We start from the raw sequence: 16430 nt of genomic DNA on the forward strand, positions 1-16430 counted from the left end.
GTCTGGAATCTCTCGTTTGAAAATAAAAACATATACACAATGTGTAAATGGTTTTACAAATGAATTAATTAGAATCTACATTTCCTTAAATACTGCACATACCTTCAGTTCACTCCAGTACCAGATATCTGCGTGCACACCTCCACATTCTACATCATACAGATATTGCACAAGGAACATTGCCAACAGACACACTAATGCAGTCTGGCAGGATTTAGGGTTTACCTTTCTGTATTATTTTTTGTAAGTATTCAGATTCAATACTATTTTCCGGAAAAGCTAGATGACCCATTTCAGAAAAAGAATGCTTATTATCTTTCCTGGATCCATACTATTAAAATCTGTACCAATATATTTAGGCATTTCAGTGTGTTTTCCAGCATTTAAAATTCAGCAAAACCTGTTTTTGACATTTCTTACAGCATTCCCTCAAAAATAGGAGAGGTTTTTGTCTAATGTAAAAAAATGAAAATAAGTCCATAGGGCAGTAATTTTTCCACCAGGGGTCTCACTCTACATTCTGAAAAGCATTGTGGAGCTATATTTAAGTCTGTCAACTTTCAGAGACCCATTAGGTGCAAAGTCTGCTAAAAAAATTTGTAACATACCATGACAGCCAGATGGGTTTCTTACTGAATTGCACAATAGAATTCAATTTTTTTCTTCCCTAAAACATGTTAGGGTATGCTACAGCTGCTAAAAGGATTTCTGTTTTTCTTGGTCCTTTGTTTGTTGGGTCTAAGATTGATGACATCTCCACCATTAAGGGTACTTGAATTCTGACCCGAGTGACTTCCACCAGATGTATTAAAGACACCTGTATAAATTGAGGGAAAACACAGAGATTGACACTGATACTCCTCAGAGTTACCCACTGCATCCAGCTTGTTAGTAAAATCAGTAATATTTTCAAGTATTTGTAAATTTTTTCCATTTTTTTATTGTAGTAAAATACACAACAAAATTTACCATCCTGACCATTTTTAAGTATACAGTTAAGTAGTATTAAGTATATTCATAATGTTCTGCTATGATCACCACCATCCACTTCCATAACTCTTTTCATCTTTAAAACTGAAACTGTATACCCATTAAATAACAACTCCCCATTCCTCCTCTCCCCCATGCCCTGGCAACCACCATTCTATTTTCTGTCTCTGATTTTAACTACTCCACCTTCATTTAAATGGAATCATACATTTTTGTGACTTTCATGTGGCATGTCTTCGAGGTTCATCCATGTTGTAGCATACTGCAGAATCTCCTTCTTTCTTAAGGTTGACTAATAGTCCACTCTATGTATATACCACATATTGCTTATCCATTCACACATCGACAGACACTTAAGTACCGACAATTTTAAAGCTTTTGTCTTTGTTTCACTTATTTTTTAATAGCCAATATACAAGGTACGAAGTTCAAGGGGTACAAAAGAGGTCACACGCAAGTATCCTTTTCACCCTAATCCCTGTCCCTTGCCAGTTTTCCTCCCCTAACGCAAACATATTATCAGTTTTCCTATATATCCTTCCAGAAATATTTTATGCGTATACAGGAAAAAATGCATATGTATTCTTTTTCCCTCTCTTTTCTACTCAAACTATGGCATATTCTATACATTGTTCAGCATCTTTTCACTAACAATCTATTTTTGAAATTTGGAGTCAGTAAATACAATTTTAATAATTGACTTCATATCATATAACTTCCTAAAGAATACCTAATTTGTAGTTAACAACAGTATTCGTGAGATTTTATGTTAATAAAAACATTGCATATGTAAAAGCTGGTAGTAATATAAGTTTTTCCTACGTAGGCTAAAACAACAACAAGAAAGTGACATGGGCTAACAACAGCAAAAAAGTGGTCTATGGATAAAGTGACAGGTAGCTAAAAGAGATGAACTAAAGAAAAACTTTTAACTACTATAGTTTCCATTTTGAATTGTGCTGTTCACAAAACGAAATCTCCTATTTACGAACTATTTAGCATCCTGGTACACAAAACTCTGGGCCAGAGATACTCTCAGGGATACAAAGATGATTAAGATCAGTTTTTGCCCATAAGAAGTTTACAATCTAATAAGCAAGACAAGATAGTAAACAAGTATTTCTATAAGACATTATATGTTAAGTGTCATAAAACAGACACAAGATCCTACAGATTCAAAGGAAGGACTGACTGATTCATAAGAAAGGAAAAACTACCTGAAGAAGGCGGAACTGGACACTTGGCGATGCCCTGGACTTAGATCTCTGTTCTCTCAGAAGAGCATGGAGGCTGTAGCTTGAGCCAGATACATAGTTGAGAGAGCTTTCTAGATAGTCCTTGAGGAATGAATAGTTCTTCAAAAGAAGATGAGAAAGAGAGGTCATTCTCGATAGAAGAAACAAAAGGAGCAAAAGTGAAGAAGTAAGAAAGCCTGGGACATGCTCAGGAAAGATCAAGACCTCTCAGAGAACCAGTACCCAGGGTATGTATGTAACAGTGGGGCACAAGGCTACACAGAAGGATGGACAAAACTACCTTTAAATGTTGGAATGAAGAGAATCTTCATTTACCTTATTTCATTAAAGAGCTTTAATCAGTAGATTGAAGGAAGACAGGAGTGGGGCCACGGAGACTAGACCAGGCAGAGGCTTACTGCAAATGTCCTATGTTGTTTCACAAAGCATACGAGGTACCTGATGGCAGGAACTTATGCAATAAAAATGGCAAAGAAAAAAGAAGCCAGAACCCAGGAAAAAAAATCTAAGTTAAAACAGGTCCAAAAAATGCTGTGTGTGTTTATGTGTATGCAGTGGGTGGGATGGAATACACATATGAAGTCCTTAAGAGATTATACAGAAGACTTAGAACCAGCAAATTTGGCTCCCACATTCCTGGAAGCCAAAGCAAATAGGGAGACATGGTCAATCAGTTACTGTGAAAGAGAAGACAACACACTTGTTCTTCAGGGAATGCTAAAGATGTGCTAGCATAACGTAAAAAAAAAAATCATTAACAGGTAATAAGCAAGATGGTAAGAAAGGGAAAAGGTAAAAGCCAGTACAAGCACACAGTCAGAATAACAAGTATTATAAAGCTCCTTTATATAAAGGATAGGCCTTTATAAAAAGTCTTTATATTTCTGCTGTCTTTCATCTATCAAATGAATTTACAAAATTTAATGGTAAAAAAACAAAACTTTAACTCAATATACCTTTTAACAAGAGACTTGATGCTTGTAAGTTTAATCACTGATTTAACAGTTTTTAATCATATTTCTTAAAGAAATTACATATTATATATTTTTTTAAAATATATATTAATAATGAGTGGAAAATACATTTACCAAGTAAACATGAGCTATAATAGAATTTCCTGGTACTTACCAATTTTGTTACTACTTGAATGCATTCGTTCTGGATCCTCAGTTATTTGTTGTTTGAGTTTTTGAAGATATTTTTCAGCCAAATATTTAAAAACTGGAATAAACAACACCCCCCAACCAGGTCAATGTGATTTATATGTGTAAATCGGTTACTTTGCATTACTTTTAATATTTATACTTACTAAACAAATTCAAAGTTAGAATTAGAAGCATATAATCTAGTTAAATATTCGACTTTTAAAAATTATTTGGGTAATACTGAGAATTACAATGATAATACTAATAAACATATAGCGTATTTTACTAGTAAAAAAGTGAAATAATACCTGTAGATACTGGCTCTTTTGTTTTAAATATTTGAATAGTGACTAATATTCAGCAACACTAAACTGACTCAGTGTTAAAAAGATGTCTACTTTCTTCAGGTGAAGAAAAGTACCCAGAACAGATACCTGAGCAACAATCTAGTTGCAATCTAATAGGTGGCAATTCTAGAATGAGAAAAGTAACAATCACCTTTCTCTAATCTCACTTTCTTAAACTGGGAAATATTATTAAACAAATTAAGGTGATTGTAACTACCTAATGGAATATGTACTACAGTGTAGTTCTAAAACAATTCAGTCATTTTTAACAGGTATGCATTAAAAACACATATATGCATACACACACATAGATAGCTTAGATTTTTGAAGATGATAATAAAAACCCTAAACCCCACCAGAGTAACAAGTATTCAAGGACATTAGTAAATAATTAAGGACTCTAACTCAAAGAAGCAGAATGCCTTCAAATTTCACCTGATGTTGGGTGACAAAAAGAAAATTTTGTTCTCATTATAAATACAATTTCTAAACAAAACCACAGAAAAAGCATAGGAATAAGACAAACTTGTTGCAATGTGTTTTTTTTTTAAAAAGGCAGTTTACCTTCATTCACGTTTAGATCTTCTTTCACTGATGTTCTGTAGAATCTTAACTTTAACCTTTTTGCCAGCGCCTCAGCTTCCTCACTGCACGTCAATTAAAAAAATGCTTATAAAGGTACCTTCTGACAGCTTGTTTTAAAGTCACTTTTAATTACATTTACTGAATACAGTTTGGCAGGGACAGGTGAGAAGGTGGATCAGATCTTTCAGAAAATTTTCACATTTCTTTTAAAAGAAGCTTGATATTGATGCCCAGTTAAAACCAGCTGAAAGCTGTGTTCTCAGTGCTTAAACAGATTTTTAGTCTTCACTACTCTTGGGGGATAAACACTAACCATTACACTGTATCTGTACACAGAAGGCTTTCTATAAAGTCACTATCTCTAGCCCTAAAATAATGAAATATCACTTTTCTTTACATAATATTTTAATTTTCTCCTTATCTTTTTAAGAATATTTGGATTTAATTACACTCTGAAAATCTTACAGTGAATTATTTATTTTATTCTTGCTGGCCAAGAAACAACTTTGCTGCCAAAAGCCAAAGTCAGGATATTAATGACTGCGTCTACAAGAGTGGACTCCTAATTTTAGTTTTGTCAGGACTCCTGACTGTGGACTCTTGATACTGGTTTTATTAGTACTGTAGTAACCATGCTCTAAATGGCTCCAAAAGATCCCCCGTCTCCCGGTCTTCATGCCCTTGTGTAGTATCCTCTCACACTAGGTAATCTAGATTGGTCTGTGTGTCCAATAATATACAACAGAAGTGATAGTATGTGACTTCTGAGACACATACTGAGTCGTAAGAGACATTGTGGCTTCTGCCTTGTTCTCTCTTGGATCACCTGCTCTGGGGGACGCTATTATTTTGTGAAAAACACTCAAGCACCCTGAAGGAGAGGTCCCCATGCCAGGAAACTAAGGCCTCCTGCCAAGTGAGTAAGGAAAGGATGGTCGGGCCCACTCAAGCCTTTCTGTGACTCCAGGCCTAGCCAAAATCTTGACTGCAACTGTGAAAAACCACCCAGCTAAGCCACTCCCAAATTCTTGACCTACAGAAACTGATGTAACTACTAAGTTTTGGACTAATTTGTTATATAGCAACAGATGGCTAATATAAGAACACATAGGAAAAAACAAGGTAACAACCAAGCAAAGATTTTTAAAGCTAGCAAAAATACTAATAATGCAATGAGTAAATATTCATAGGCAGAAATTATCTGGATGCCCACAAATTTGAGCATAATAGTTTTAAATATAAAAAAATAGGAACCTGAACTCTTTATTTAAATTCATCAACATAGGGTAGCTACCTATTCTAGATATTAAAACATCTAGGGATGCTTTTCTTAACATTCTTACTATATCCAGGTTTAACTTAACATGAAGAATTGGATTTGTGGTACAAGGACCTGAAGTTGGAATTGTAAAAGAGCCCTAAAAATTTATTCCTTTAATTTACTCTACTTACGAATCTGTGAATTTTTTTTTAACCCAAACCAATCACATAGACTAGCTCACAGAAAATTTAAGTAAACTAAAAACTTTAATTAAAACCTTCAAACTATAATATAAAATCTTTCCTAAATTTTGGCATCCACGCAAAAATTAAAATATGTTTTAACTTTATAGAATTACTGTCCCTCCTCCCCCAAAAGTAGCCATCTTACTTCTTTATACAAGAATCATCCAAAAGATCAATCTTGTTTTGTACAAGTACAGTTGGTATATCTCCAACTTCAGCTACTACTTTCTCTCTCCAACTGGAAATGGCTTCAAAAGATTCCCTGTCTGTGGTAGAAAACACAAGCACGCAAGCCTGGGCTCCTGTAAGGTCACAACATAAAAATGTTATTTACATTAATGAAACAATCCTATGCAGGGTGGGGGCAAATTTTATCTATTCAAAACAACTTTTACATAAATAAATGTTGAACTCATCTTTGTAAATCTGCTTATTTTTCAACATATACTCTATTTTCTAACTCAGAGAACCAATTTTTATCAAGAACAATGGTTCTCAAATGTGTTCGCAAGTGTCAAGGTAGCCTTAAAGCCATGTACTTTTTTTTGAACATCAAAAATATATTTAATTCCATTGTATGAGCTAGATAGGATGGTGAACTAAAAATGAATGATAGGTTGTTTCCAAAATATTCTTGTTAATATTTGTCATTTGCTTAATTTCTTTCAGCACAAATTTAAGAAAAATTAATGAGAAAAAAATCATTTGCTCATTTTTTTCACTTTTTAAAAAAATTTGTATTATTTTATTTAGTAGAATATCAGTGATCGTAAGGAACATAATTTGAGAACCAATGCCAAAAGTAAAATATCCATTTATATACACATATACACACACACACACACACACACACGTATATATACAGTGTGTGTGTGGGGGGGGGAAGCTTAGTTTTTACCCTGTTCAACTGTATAATTCCTGTATTGGATCCATTTGACAATATTTTAACCATCAACTGTCACTTTGGGTTAATAATCCTTAAGATTAAAAATATGGCTGGGTGCCGTGGCTCACACCTATAGTCCCAGCTACTTGGGAGGCTGAGGTGGGAGGATCATTTGAACCCAGGAGTTCGAGACTACAGTGAGCTATGATCATGCCACTGCACTCCAGCCTGGTAACATAGCAAGACCCTGTTTCTAAATAAATAAGCAGCAAACTCTTGGAAGAAGCTGTTTCACAAATTATTAACTGTTGATTCAGGCGGCACGGTGATAAAAGCAGGTCTGTAAGCAACAAGAGAAAATCGTCCTGGAAGTCGAGAGGATTTCCTCAAATCAAGGCATACTTTCTTCCTGTTACTCCTCCCTTACAGATCCCTCAGGTATAAAAGTTTCCTACTAAGATTCAAGACATGCCTGGGCCACCTAAGACACCCTAGGGCCAAAAATAGTTTCTATATCACCAGAGGAATAATGTAGAAAGCAAAAAATCACAGAATAAAAAACAAAAGAAAAAAAGAAAAAAAAACACAGCAGTTTGCTATTACTGTAAAAGCAGAAAATTCATCTGGGAAAATCATCCCCACTATAAAAGCAGGTTTTAAATCAAATAATAAATTAATTATACAAACTGAAAGAGCGAGAAAGACACCGTGAGACTTTCTTAGAATTTGAAGAGAAATAAAACTGAAGAAATCACATTAGCATACTGATAAATAAATTTATATTTACTTGAACTCTAACATTCAGGGTTCAGGCTATGCTACCCCAAAATATGGCACCCTGGCACACTGAATGTTTTCAGCTGAAGGAGTTTGAGAAAGCAGCAGAAGCAGGAAGCTTCCCCACACCCTTCTCCTAAGACTCAGGATTTTCTGACTTCCCCCTGAAGCAGGTCATATGGCCCTTATGTGAGAGGTGTTCACCCTATACTGGGAAGACAGGAACATCCTTATTACCAAAGATGAAGGAACAAAAAGAAGAATCCAAGCAAACAGGCCTTGCTAAGTTCAATACACTTACCCCATTACTCTCTGTCCTATCATTTTCTCCACCACTCTCCAATCTCCATCAAATCTACTATAAAAACACTAAGGTTTAACTATTTCTTCAGTCTTCATTTCCTTATGAAGGCTTTCATGTCAAATAAAACTTAAATAAATTTGTGTGCTTTTTTCTTGTTAATCTGTCTTTTGCTATGCGGCCCCAGCCATGAACTAAGAACGGTAGAGGGAAAAGATACTTCTCGCTCCCTACACTAGCATGAGGCTAGTGATTTTAAATGTCCAGTAGGACCACTCAGCAGGTGACAGGAGCTCAGCATAAAGGAAGATGGAGGTAAAATGCTTGTGAAGAGAGGGTTCAGAATATGCCACTGTGGCATAAAAATTATTCTGAACATTTTAAATATTTTAAGAACATATTTGAGTCCTTAAAATCCCTTATCTGCCTAAAAGCAGAGCCTCCCAAAAGAACTCAATTATCATAAATCCCCAGGATGGGGAAGACTGACTCTTATCACCAGTACCACACCGAGAAACACATTGTCACAAACTGTCATATCTCCCATCTAGTCTCCTAAGGGCCCATTTATCTTTATCTTTCCAAAAAATCATTTATTTTCCCATAAATGCCTTTCTCCTCCTCCCCTTCCTCTATTTAAGATGGTATATAGGCCCCAAATTCTAACCCTCTCCTTGAGTTACATTTTTCTGTGAACTCCCACTTGTACAAGATTAAATTTGTCTTTTCTCTTACTAGTCTGTCTTTTGCCAGCATAATTCACAGCCCCCCCAGTGACTGAACCTAGGAGGGTAGAGGAAGTCTTTCTTCCTCTATACTTATTGCCCTGGGTCACAGAGGAAAACAGCAACTGCCAGAAGTGAGTATAGGTACCCAGAAGAAACACCCCCAAGAATGGGAAATTTGGAGGAATCCAGGACCATCACCTAGAGAAAGAATAATCTTCGAACATCTGCCATGGTACCCTTGCCTCTCCATTCCCTTTCCTCCTACGTCTGACCCAGGAGAAGGAAGAAACATCTCTTGTAAGCTAGGGAGAAGAATGGAGAAGGAATGAAGCAACCAACATCCCCTTCCTAGACCATGGCTACTGGCCTGTTAAAAGTCTCAGAGTGGGTAAGAGCTTTAATGCTAAATGACATTTGGAGTTTTGAATATTATACAGGACTACTGGCTATTCTAATTTCCAAATTGAGATTGTTTATGACTAGAACTATGAGGCAGTTGAAAAAAATTACTTGAAAGTGACCATAAAAGACATGAGCTAAAGGGAATTTTCATTTAAGGTCAAGGAAAGCACTTCTCCCTCCTCCTACTGCCCAGTAAAATGTAAGGGGATGGGGAGGGACAAAAACAAAAGTTGCATTTTCGTAACTTATGAGCTGTGCCTGTTCAACATACCAATTACCATAAATATTCTTAATTCAAAAATGACACTATATTGTGATCCTTTCTTTTTCTTCCTGTGATCTCAAGTTCTTTGTTGGTACCAGTTATCTTTAGCAAAGTTAATGCTTTAAATTTCTCTGTTCTAGTCATTTGGACATATCTTACAGTCTTGATATTTAAAGGCAGCTAGTGTTTTCACTTCATTTGACATCCCAAAGGCTTCCTAATATGATCTGTGCTCTGTTGTAACTTATTTAGAAGAAGGTCATGTTTCAACATGTCTTGACTACAATTAAGCCACCGTTCCAAGACCATAACGATGCCTTTGAACAATGTTTTTGGCATAATAGGTTTTTTAAATAAATTATAATAAAATTTCTTTAAAAATTTAAATTTGTTGATTTTTTATGCAGTATGAATCACATATTTCTAGGATTGAAACCAGTGAATCATAATTTTATAAGGCATAGTGTTTCTATCACTAAATTTGTATCTTAACTCATTCTTTCTAGCCCTTACCTTCTCTTCCTGATCTTTATTTCTATTAATTTACATATTACCTGACTCTACTAGTAGCAGATATTATCTGATTGCCTACGTGGCATCTCTTCCTAAAAACACCTCTCCCCCACCGTATAGTAGCCATATGGTTTAGGTGGACTAAACCTATCCTCTGTGGGGGTGGGGGTTACATGATTCTAGCCAATTAATCACATTTCCTCTGACAATCAAGTCAGGCGGAGTCTAATCAGAGAAAGGCTCAGGACTTCATTGTTGTGGGAAGTAATCTTCTCTCCCCAAGGATGTAAACACAGCATGTGGCTTTCATTGCTCCTGGCAGCAATCTTGCAACCAAGAGGAAAACCAGCATGAGGAGGTTCTCCACACAGGGAGGAGGCAAGGCCAGGAGAATCAGTAAGGTTACAGCCTGAACAAACCACAAGTAAAATCTATGCTACTTCCAGACTTTTCTATGAAATCAATAAACGTTCTTTGTAGTTTAAACCAGTGTGAAATTACTTTTCTGTTGTCAGCAACCAAAAGCATTCTGATAGAACCCCAAAGGAAAATACAGAAGAATGTTCAATATACCATTTTTCAAATTTATGTATAATTGCTAATTTTCTTCCTTAATTCAAATTGTATTATGATAAATGTTTATTTTTACAATTTAGAAAAAGAAGCTGAAATTCCAAAGACCTCAGTATCCCACCCTCTTTGCCATTTTAATATAGTTGGCTAAAAAAAAAAATTACACTATTAAGATAAGCTTTTAACAAACATCTATTTATAAGCTTAAGGCCACTTTAAAATGTTAAGTATAGAGAAACCAAAGCTATTTAAAGCCTTTTAGTTCAAAAAACACAGTAATTTAAATATCACCCATAGTAAATTAAGATGTAAATACTAATAATTATGGGCTCTCTTTTTAGTTTCTGGCAGAAAATGGTTTTTACATATATATTAAAGGAAAATGGTATGATTTGAGGAGATCTTAAAAGTACTAACCTATAATAAGAAGTACACAACAGGCTGGGTATGGTGGCTCATACCTATAATCTTAGCATTTTGGGGAGGCTGAGCCAGGAAGATTGCTTGAGGCTGGGAGTTTGAGACCAGCCTGGGCAACATACCGAGAGCCTGAGCAACATAACGAGACCCCATCTCTTTAAAAAAAAAAAAAAAAATGAGCCCAACATGGTGGCATGTGCCTGTAGTCCCAGCTACTTGGGAGGCTGAGACAGTATCGCTTGAACCCATGACTTGGACTTTCAACGCTGCAGTGAGCTATTGTGCCACCTCACTCCAGCCTGGGTGACAGAGCAAGATCCTCTCCCTAAATAATAAATTTTAAAAAAAGACAAGAAAGAAGGAATTTGGAGATTTCTCAAGGGTAAAGTGCACGTGAGGAATCAACGGATGAGGCTAGATATACAAGGAGAAACACAATTGCAATGTCCTGTACATATGATGCTAAAGTGCCTGACCTTCCTCAACCAAGAGAAAGTTACTTAAGAGTTTTAATCGGCCGGGTGTGGTGGCTCACGCCTGTAATCCTAGCACTCTGGGAGGCCGAGGCAGGAAGATTGCTCAAGGTCAGGAGTTCGAGACCAGCCTGACCAAGAGCGAGACCATCTCTACTAAAAATAGAAAGAAATGATCTGGACAGCTAAAAATATATATTGAAAAAAATTAGCCAGGCATGGTGGCACATGCCTGTAGTCCCAGCTACTAAGGAGGCAGAAGGATTGCTTAAGCCCAGGAGTTTGAGGTTGCTGTGAGCTAGGCTGACGCCAAGGCACTCCCTACTGGGCAACAGAGCGAGACTCTGCCTCAAAAAAAAAAAAAAAAAGTTTTAACCAAGGAAGTAATTTGATAGTGGGAAGAATAAAATAGTTTTCATTTGATTGCATCTATTTTCTCAAAGAAGAACAAAGAAGGAAATCAACTGAGAGTGGAGATGAGGAAGGGATCCTGAACATTAAGGCAAGAGAAAACATAAAATAGCTCTTTTGGAAAATGGTAAAAATACTTGAGTAAAGAAATGTATTAAAAGTGTCTGGCAGCATGGAATACTCATTAAAGTTACGTGATCATAACTTCAAAGTTCAGTCAAAATGGTTCTGTGTGATATTCTCAATAAGGTTCAAGTGCATGGATGCAGGTTAGTAGATACTTGGGTTTAACTGGATTGGGCATTTTGCTGAGCATGGAATATGCAGAGTGCAGGTTAGGACTTAAAGGTATTTGCAAGCAAATGTTTACAGGACTAGAAAAATTAATCTAAGTTTAGGAAGGAATGAAGTAAAGCCATGTGGAAGGTCATATTTAAAAAATGGCAGGGTAAGGTGAAAAGAAGTTCTCAGTGGTTTCAAGGACAGGTTAAGAGTCTGGGTATTAAAAGTTAGCAAGCTGGAATTAGGAAGTAGCGGTTAGAGAGCGGAAGGCTACAGAGGCTTAGATTTTACAGGTAATAAAAAAGACTGTTGGCCTTCAGAAGGACAAGGAAATGAAGAACAGGCTGAATTTTCAAAAAGTAATCTGAACAATTATGGAGAAGAAAATGAGCCAGATGCCAGTGTTATCAGGAAGGAGGCAGAAGTCCATGAACCATAGCAACTAGGGAGGATTAGCAGTAGGTAAAAGTCTCATGACTTGGACTTCCAAAATGCTAAAATTTTGGAAGACACCTTCTGTCCAATATCCTTCAGGTCTTCAAGAATGTGGGGATGTAGGTAAAAAGATGGCCACCACCAGAGAAGGCAGCAGGGGAAGTCATGTCTTTAAGAAACAATCAAGTTTTACTTACAACAAGAAGGTGAAAAGTTCCGAAAAGAGGGCTGTCAGAGAAGGGATAATCAGTGATTATCAGTCAACTGTGCCTTTATATTTCCCACAACATCTGGGAAACACAGAGTATTAAATGCTTGTCAATATGAATTATCAATTAATATTTGCTTGGCATCAACAGGCCATAATGTTACATGGTACTAGATCAAAATTTCAATTACTGTGTTCTTTCATTTCAATTATCATTGGCAGTGAGTTAGAGGAACAATGAAAATGGTATTTTAAATTCCAAAAGAAAAGGGTTAAATTTTTTTTAAAAAATGTTAAAAAGAAACTTTTAAGTTCTATTTAAAAGTTTAATTTAGGCTTTTCTTAAGGAATTTAAGCTCACATTGTAGAGCCTTAAGTTCTATAGTCATGCTTCCTTCCTCTCACAGGTATCTCACACTTCTGTGAATTCCTATAGCACCGTGTGTCATAACAAAATGCCATCTTATTTGCAGGCACTTTACTTTTTCATATGTTGGTTTCCACTCTCTGACTATGTGGTCATTTCCTTGGGATCAGAGTGGACATTTAACAGTAGACATTTCTGACTGATTTGGTCTGGGAATACCTAAACAAGTCAAATAATTCTAAGGCACAAACTGTCTACAGTACAAAATGTTACTTGCCACTCTACAAGATCTTTAGAAAAATGATGAACTGGGGAAAGTATTTAAAAAACACTTTGAAAGCATTTTAACTATTCTTAGAGAGAAACTCTTACATGGGAAACAAGGAAAACAAAGTTCTTTATTGAGCCAAAATAATATGCCCAAACAAAAAAATAAAGAAATCCTGCATTTTACCTCGATAGTAGGCCTTTGTAATTGCATCAAATTCCTCTTGACCTGCAGTATCCCATAACATTAGTCTGACATCTTCATCATTAACTCTGAAACAAGAGATAAATTTATTTCATATGTAAAGGAAAATATTTTTGGTAATATAGCTTTGTGTATATTTTTATTTTTCAAATCCAAAGGTACTAAAACTACATATGCTCCTCACCTTATGATAGGGTTACGTTCCAATAAGCCCATTTGGGGGTTATATCCTGATTAACCCATTGTAAGTTGAAAATAGTGTAAGTCAAAAATGCATGTAATATCCCAGTAAACCACCATAAAGTCAAAAATCATAAGTCGAACCATTCTAAGTCCAGCTGCTCCTTGATTTAAGATGGGGCTATGTCCTGATAAACCCATCGTAAAGTTGAAACTCAAAAGGTGAACCACCATAAATTGGGGACCAGCGGTGCATTGTCAGTTTCACTCTGAAAAAGTCTGAGTACTTTTAAGCTATAGCTTTACACATGATTTGGATTTACCTGCCATGTTTTTTCCTTTGACAACAGTCACAAGTAGTGGTGGCTCTGGGACCACCAGTATTGGGAAAGATCAGGGCTTGCTCTCCTCTCCCTACACCATCCTAATGGGTTCTGGTGCTTAAAGACAGAATGAGAATAAGAAGGGGAAAAAGCAGTTTACCTGCTTGGTTCCCCTTTAACTTAAAATCTACTCTACTTTGTCATACAGTTGATTCTCGTTATTCACAGTAGTTATGTTTTATAATGTCACAGTGAACACTGAATTAGCAAATACTGAACCACTGCTCTTAGGGGAAATACAGGGTCAGGTTCCTGAGAATCCCTGGTTACATTTCGTCAACTCATCAATACATAACCTTGTTTGGTGTTTCTATTTAAAGACACCTTATTACTATATATTGTAAATTCATTAACACTGAACTCATGACCAACTGCACTATAACTTATGTCTGAACAAAGCGTATCTAACACACACATTTTCTCCATAAGGTACATCACAGCTTTCCTGTACTCAAAAACACTAAACAGCACTTCAGCACTACCACTGGGGGCCTTTGTAAACATCAACAGAACACAAACAAGACACATGTCTACTGTCTGAGAGGTGAAGCAAGAAGGAAGAGTATCACCTTGTTTGACAAACTCAGCTGGCAAAGTCCATGTTGGACAACTTTAATTTTTTGCTGCTCTGTCATGTCCACAAAAGACCACAAAAGCATCTACAAATACTGATTTGGGGGGCTACAAATAAATTTTAGCAAGAATCTACAAATAATGATCAACTACGTATTAAAATAGTTATTTGGTTTCAGGTAAATATGGACGTATTTAAAAAAAAAAAAAAAAAAGAGGGTGGCTGGGCACAGTGGATCACACCTGTAATCCTAGCAATTTGGGAGGCTGAGGCAGGAGGATCACTTGAGGCCAGGAGTTTGAGACCAGCCTGAGTAACAGTGAGACCCCGTCTCTACCAAAAAAAGAAAAAAAATTAGCCAGGCACGGTGGCACATGCTTGTAATCCTACTCGGGAAAGGGATCACTTGAGCCCAGAAATTCAAGGTTACAGTGAGCTAGGATGGCACCACTGCACTCCAACCTCGGAGAGAACGTAAGACCCTATCTCTAAAAAAACACAAACAAACAAAAAAAAGGGTAATAAAATACAGATTAGAAATGAAACAATCTTTGAAACAATGAACACAATTATATTTGATGTTAAAGTTGGACCAGTACTTCAGATTTGTTTAATGTTTCTTATTTCCATAATACATTTAGTTTGTCTCCTACAGTTTAAAAAATCCTTAAAAGGTCTCAAGACTAATGACAAAAAGTATTACTCTGATGTGTTGTAGAGTCCAACTGGATTTCCTAAAGTAGGAGTTCCTCTTCATAGGTGAACTTAATCCTCCTAAATCTGTTTTCTCTTATTTCTTTAGAGTAAAAGCAAATTATAAATTCTCTATACAGTCTTCTATACAGTCTTGTACAGACTCTATACAATTTCTAGACAGTCTTGCCGTGTTTTAAAAAGAGACATTCTAAGCAAAAAGAGCCCGTAATATGAGACATGAAAACCTTAAGAGACGGGTAACTTGCATTCCAAATAAAATAGCAAACGAAAATCTCATTAGAGTCAAGCATCAGTTTGTGTTTAGAAAGAAGTGCCCAAGGTGTCACCAGTACATATAAAACATATATGAGATAAGAAAAAAGGTGGTTCCCTGGTAGTTTAGTGGTCAGGGGGAAAAAAAGGTGGAAGGGGAAGAGAAGAGTAGGAGAAAAAAGAAAAATGAGAGAGGAGGGAAAAGAAATGAAAGGAAAAAAAAGACAGAAGGATAAAGATACTTATGGTAATGAATACTTGAAAACAACCATCAAGTGCCACTACTTGCCTAACCTTGGACTGTACTGTAATTAGTTACTATTATTCCAATGAAAGTCTTAGACACAGTTCACAAATCAAAATCAAAGGGATAAAATGGCCAAGTACGTACTGTATTTGTCGCTCCAAAAAATCGACTCCAATGGTTTTCTTGTAGTCTTTTGTAAAAATGCCTTTGCAATATCGCTGAATCATACTTGATTTTCCAACTGCTCCATTCCCTACAACCACCATCTTGATGGCCACTTCCATATCTTCCTCCAACATTTTTGGAGTTGAAATGGTTTCTGTACCAACTCTAATTCCAGACAATTAGATCTTCTCTCTCAAATCTGTGGTTTAAAATGAAATTATTTTTTCATGACACAAAAATGGTACAAAATAAACTGTAATTGTTTTGTCAAGAAATAATCATATTGCATTGCAAGAACATGTTTCCATGAATGAGCCCCTCTCCCCGCCCCTTTTAGATAATGTAAATTCTTTGAAAGGTGAAACAATATCATTCATTTTTTAGTCCTTACCAATAGCATAATGCATAACAGTCATGTATCAATAAATGCCTAGATCTACATAGTTCTCCCTTTCATAGAGATGAAGACTACGGGCATTCGACTTGAGGCATAATTTAAAGCTACCACTTACTAGTTCTGTGCTCTTAATGAAGTTACTGCTTAACCTCTGTAAGCTTCCATTTCCTGGC

General features: G+C 36.1%; 1 protein-coding gene across 1 annotated transcript; it reads right to left on the reverse strand.

Moving 5' to 3' along the window:
- Positions 1 to 677: 677 nt before the first annotated feature.
- On the reverse strand, positions 678 to 16018 carry RAB23 (RAB23, member RAS oncogene family). The gene is made up of 6 exons (XM_069488414.1): positions 15840 to 16018; positions 13325 to 13410; positions 5975 to 6131; positions 4303 to 4385; positions 3375 to 3467; positions 678 to 817 (listed from the first exon to the last, which is right to left on the reverse strand). Exons 1-6 carry the CDS (start codon positions 15992 to 15994, stop codon positions 678 to 680), a joined length of 714 nt encoding a protein of 237 aa, XP_069344515.1. The 5' UTR covers positions 15995 to 16018.
- Between the last annotated feature and the right edge of the window lie 412 nt (positions 16019 to 16430).

This window comes from Eulemur rufifrons, chromosome 15 (genome assembly GCF_041146395.1).
Source record: "Eulemur rufifrons isolate Redbay chromosome 15, OSU_ERuf_1, whole genome shotgun sequence".
NCBI lineage: Eukaryota > Metazoa > Chordata > Mammalia > Primates > Lemuridae > Eulemur > Eulemur rufifrons.

Coding starts and splice junctions, on each gene's coding strand:
- RAB23 (XM_069488414.1), bottom strand. CDS start 15,994: ATGTTGGAGGAAGATATGGAAGTGGCCATCAAGATGGTGGTTGTAGGG. Junction 4,386..5,974: donor GATGATTCTTGTATAAAGAA/GTAAGATGGCTA, acceptor ATTGACGTGCAG/TGAGGAAGCTGAGGCGCTGG. Junction 818..3,374: donor TTCAAGTAGTAACAAAATTG/GTAAGTACCAGG, acceptor CAATTTATACAG/GTGTCTTTAATACATCTGGT.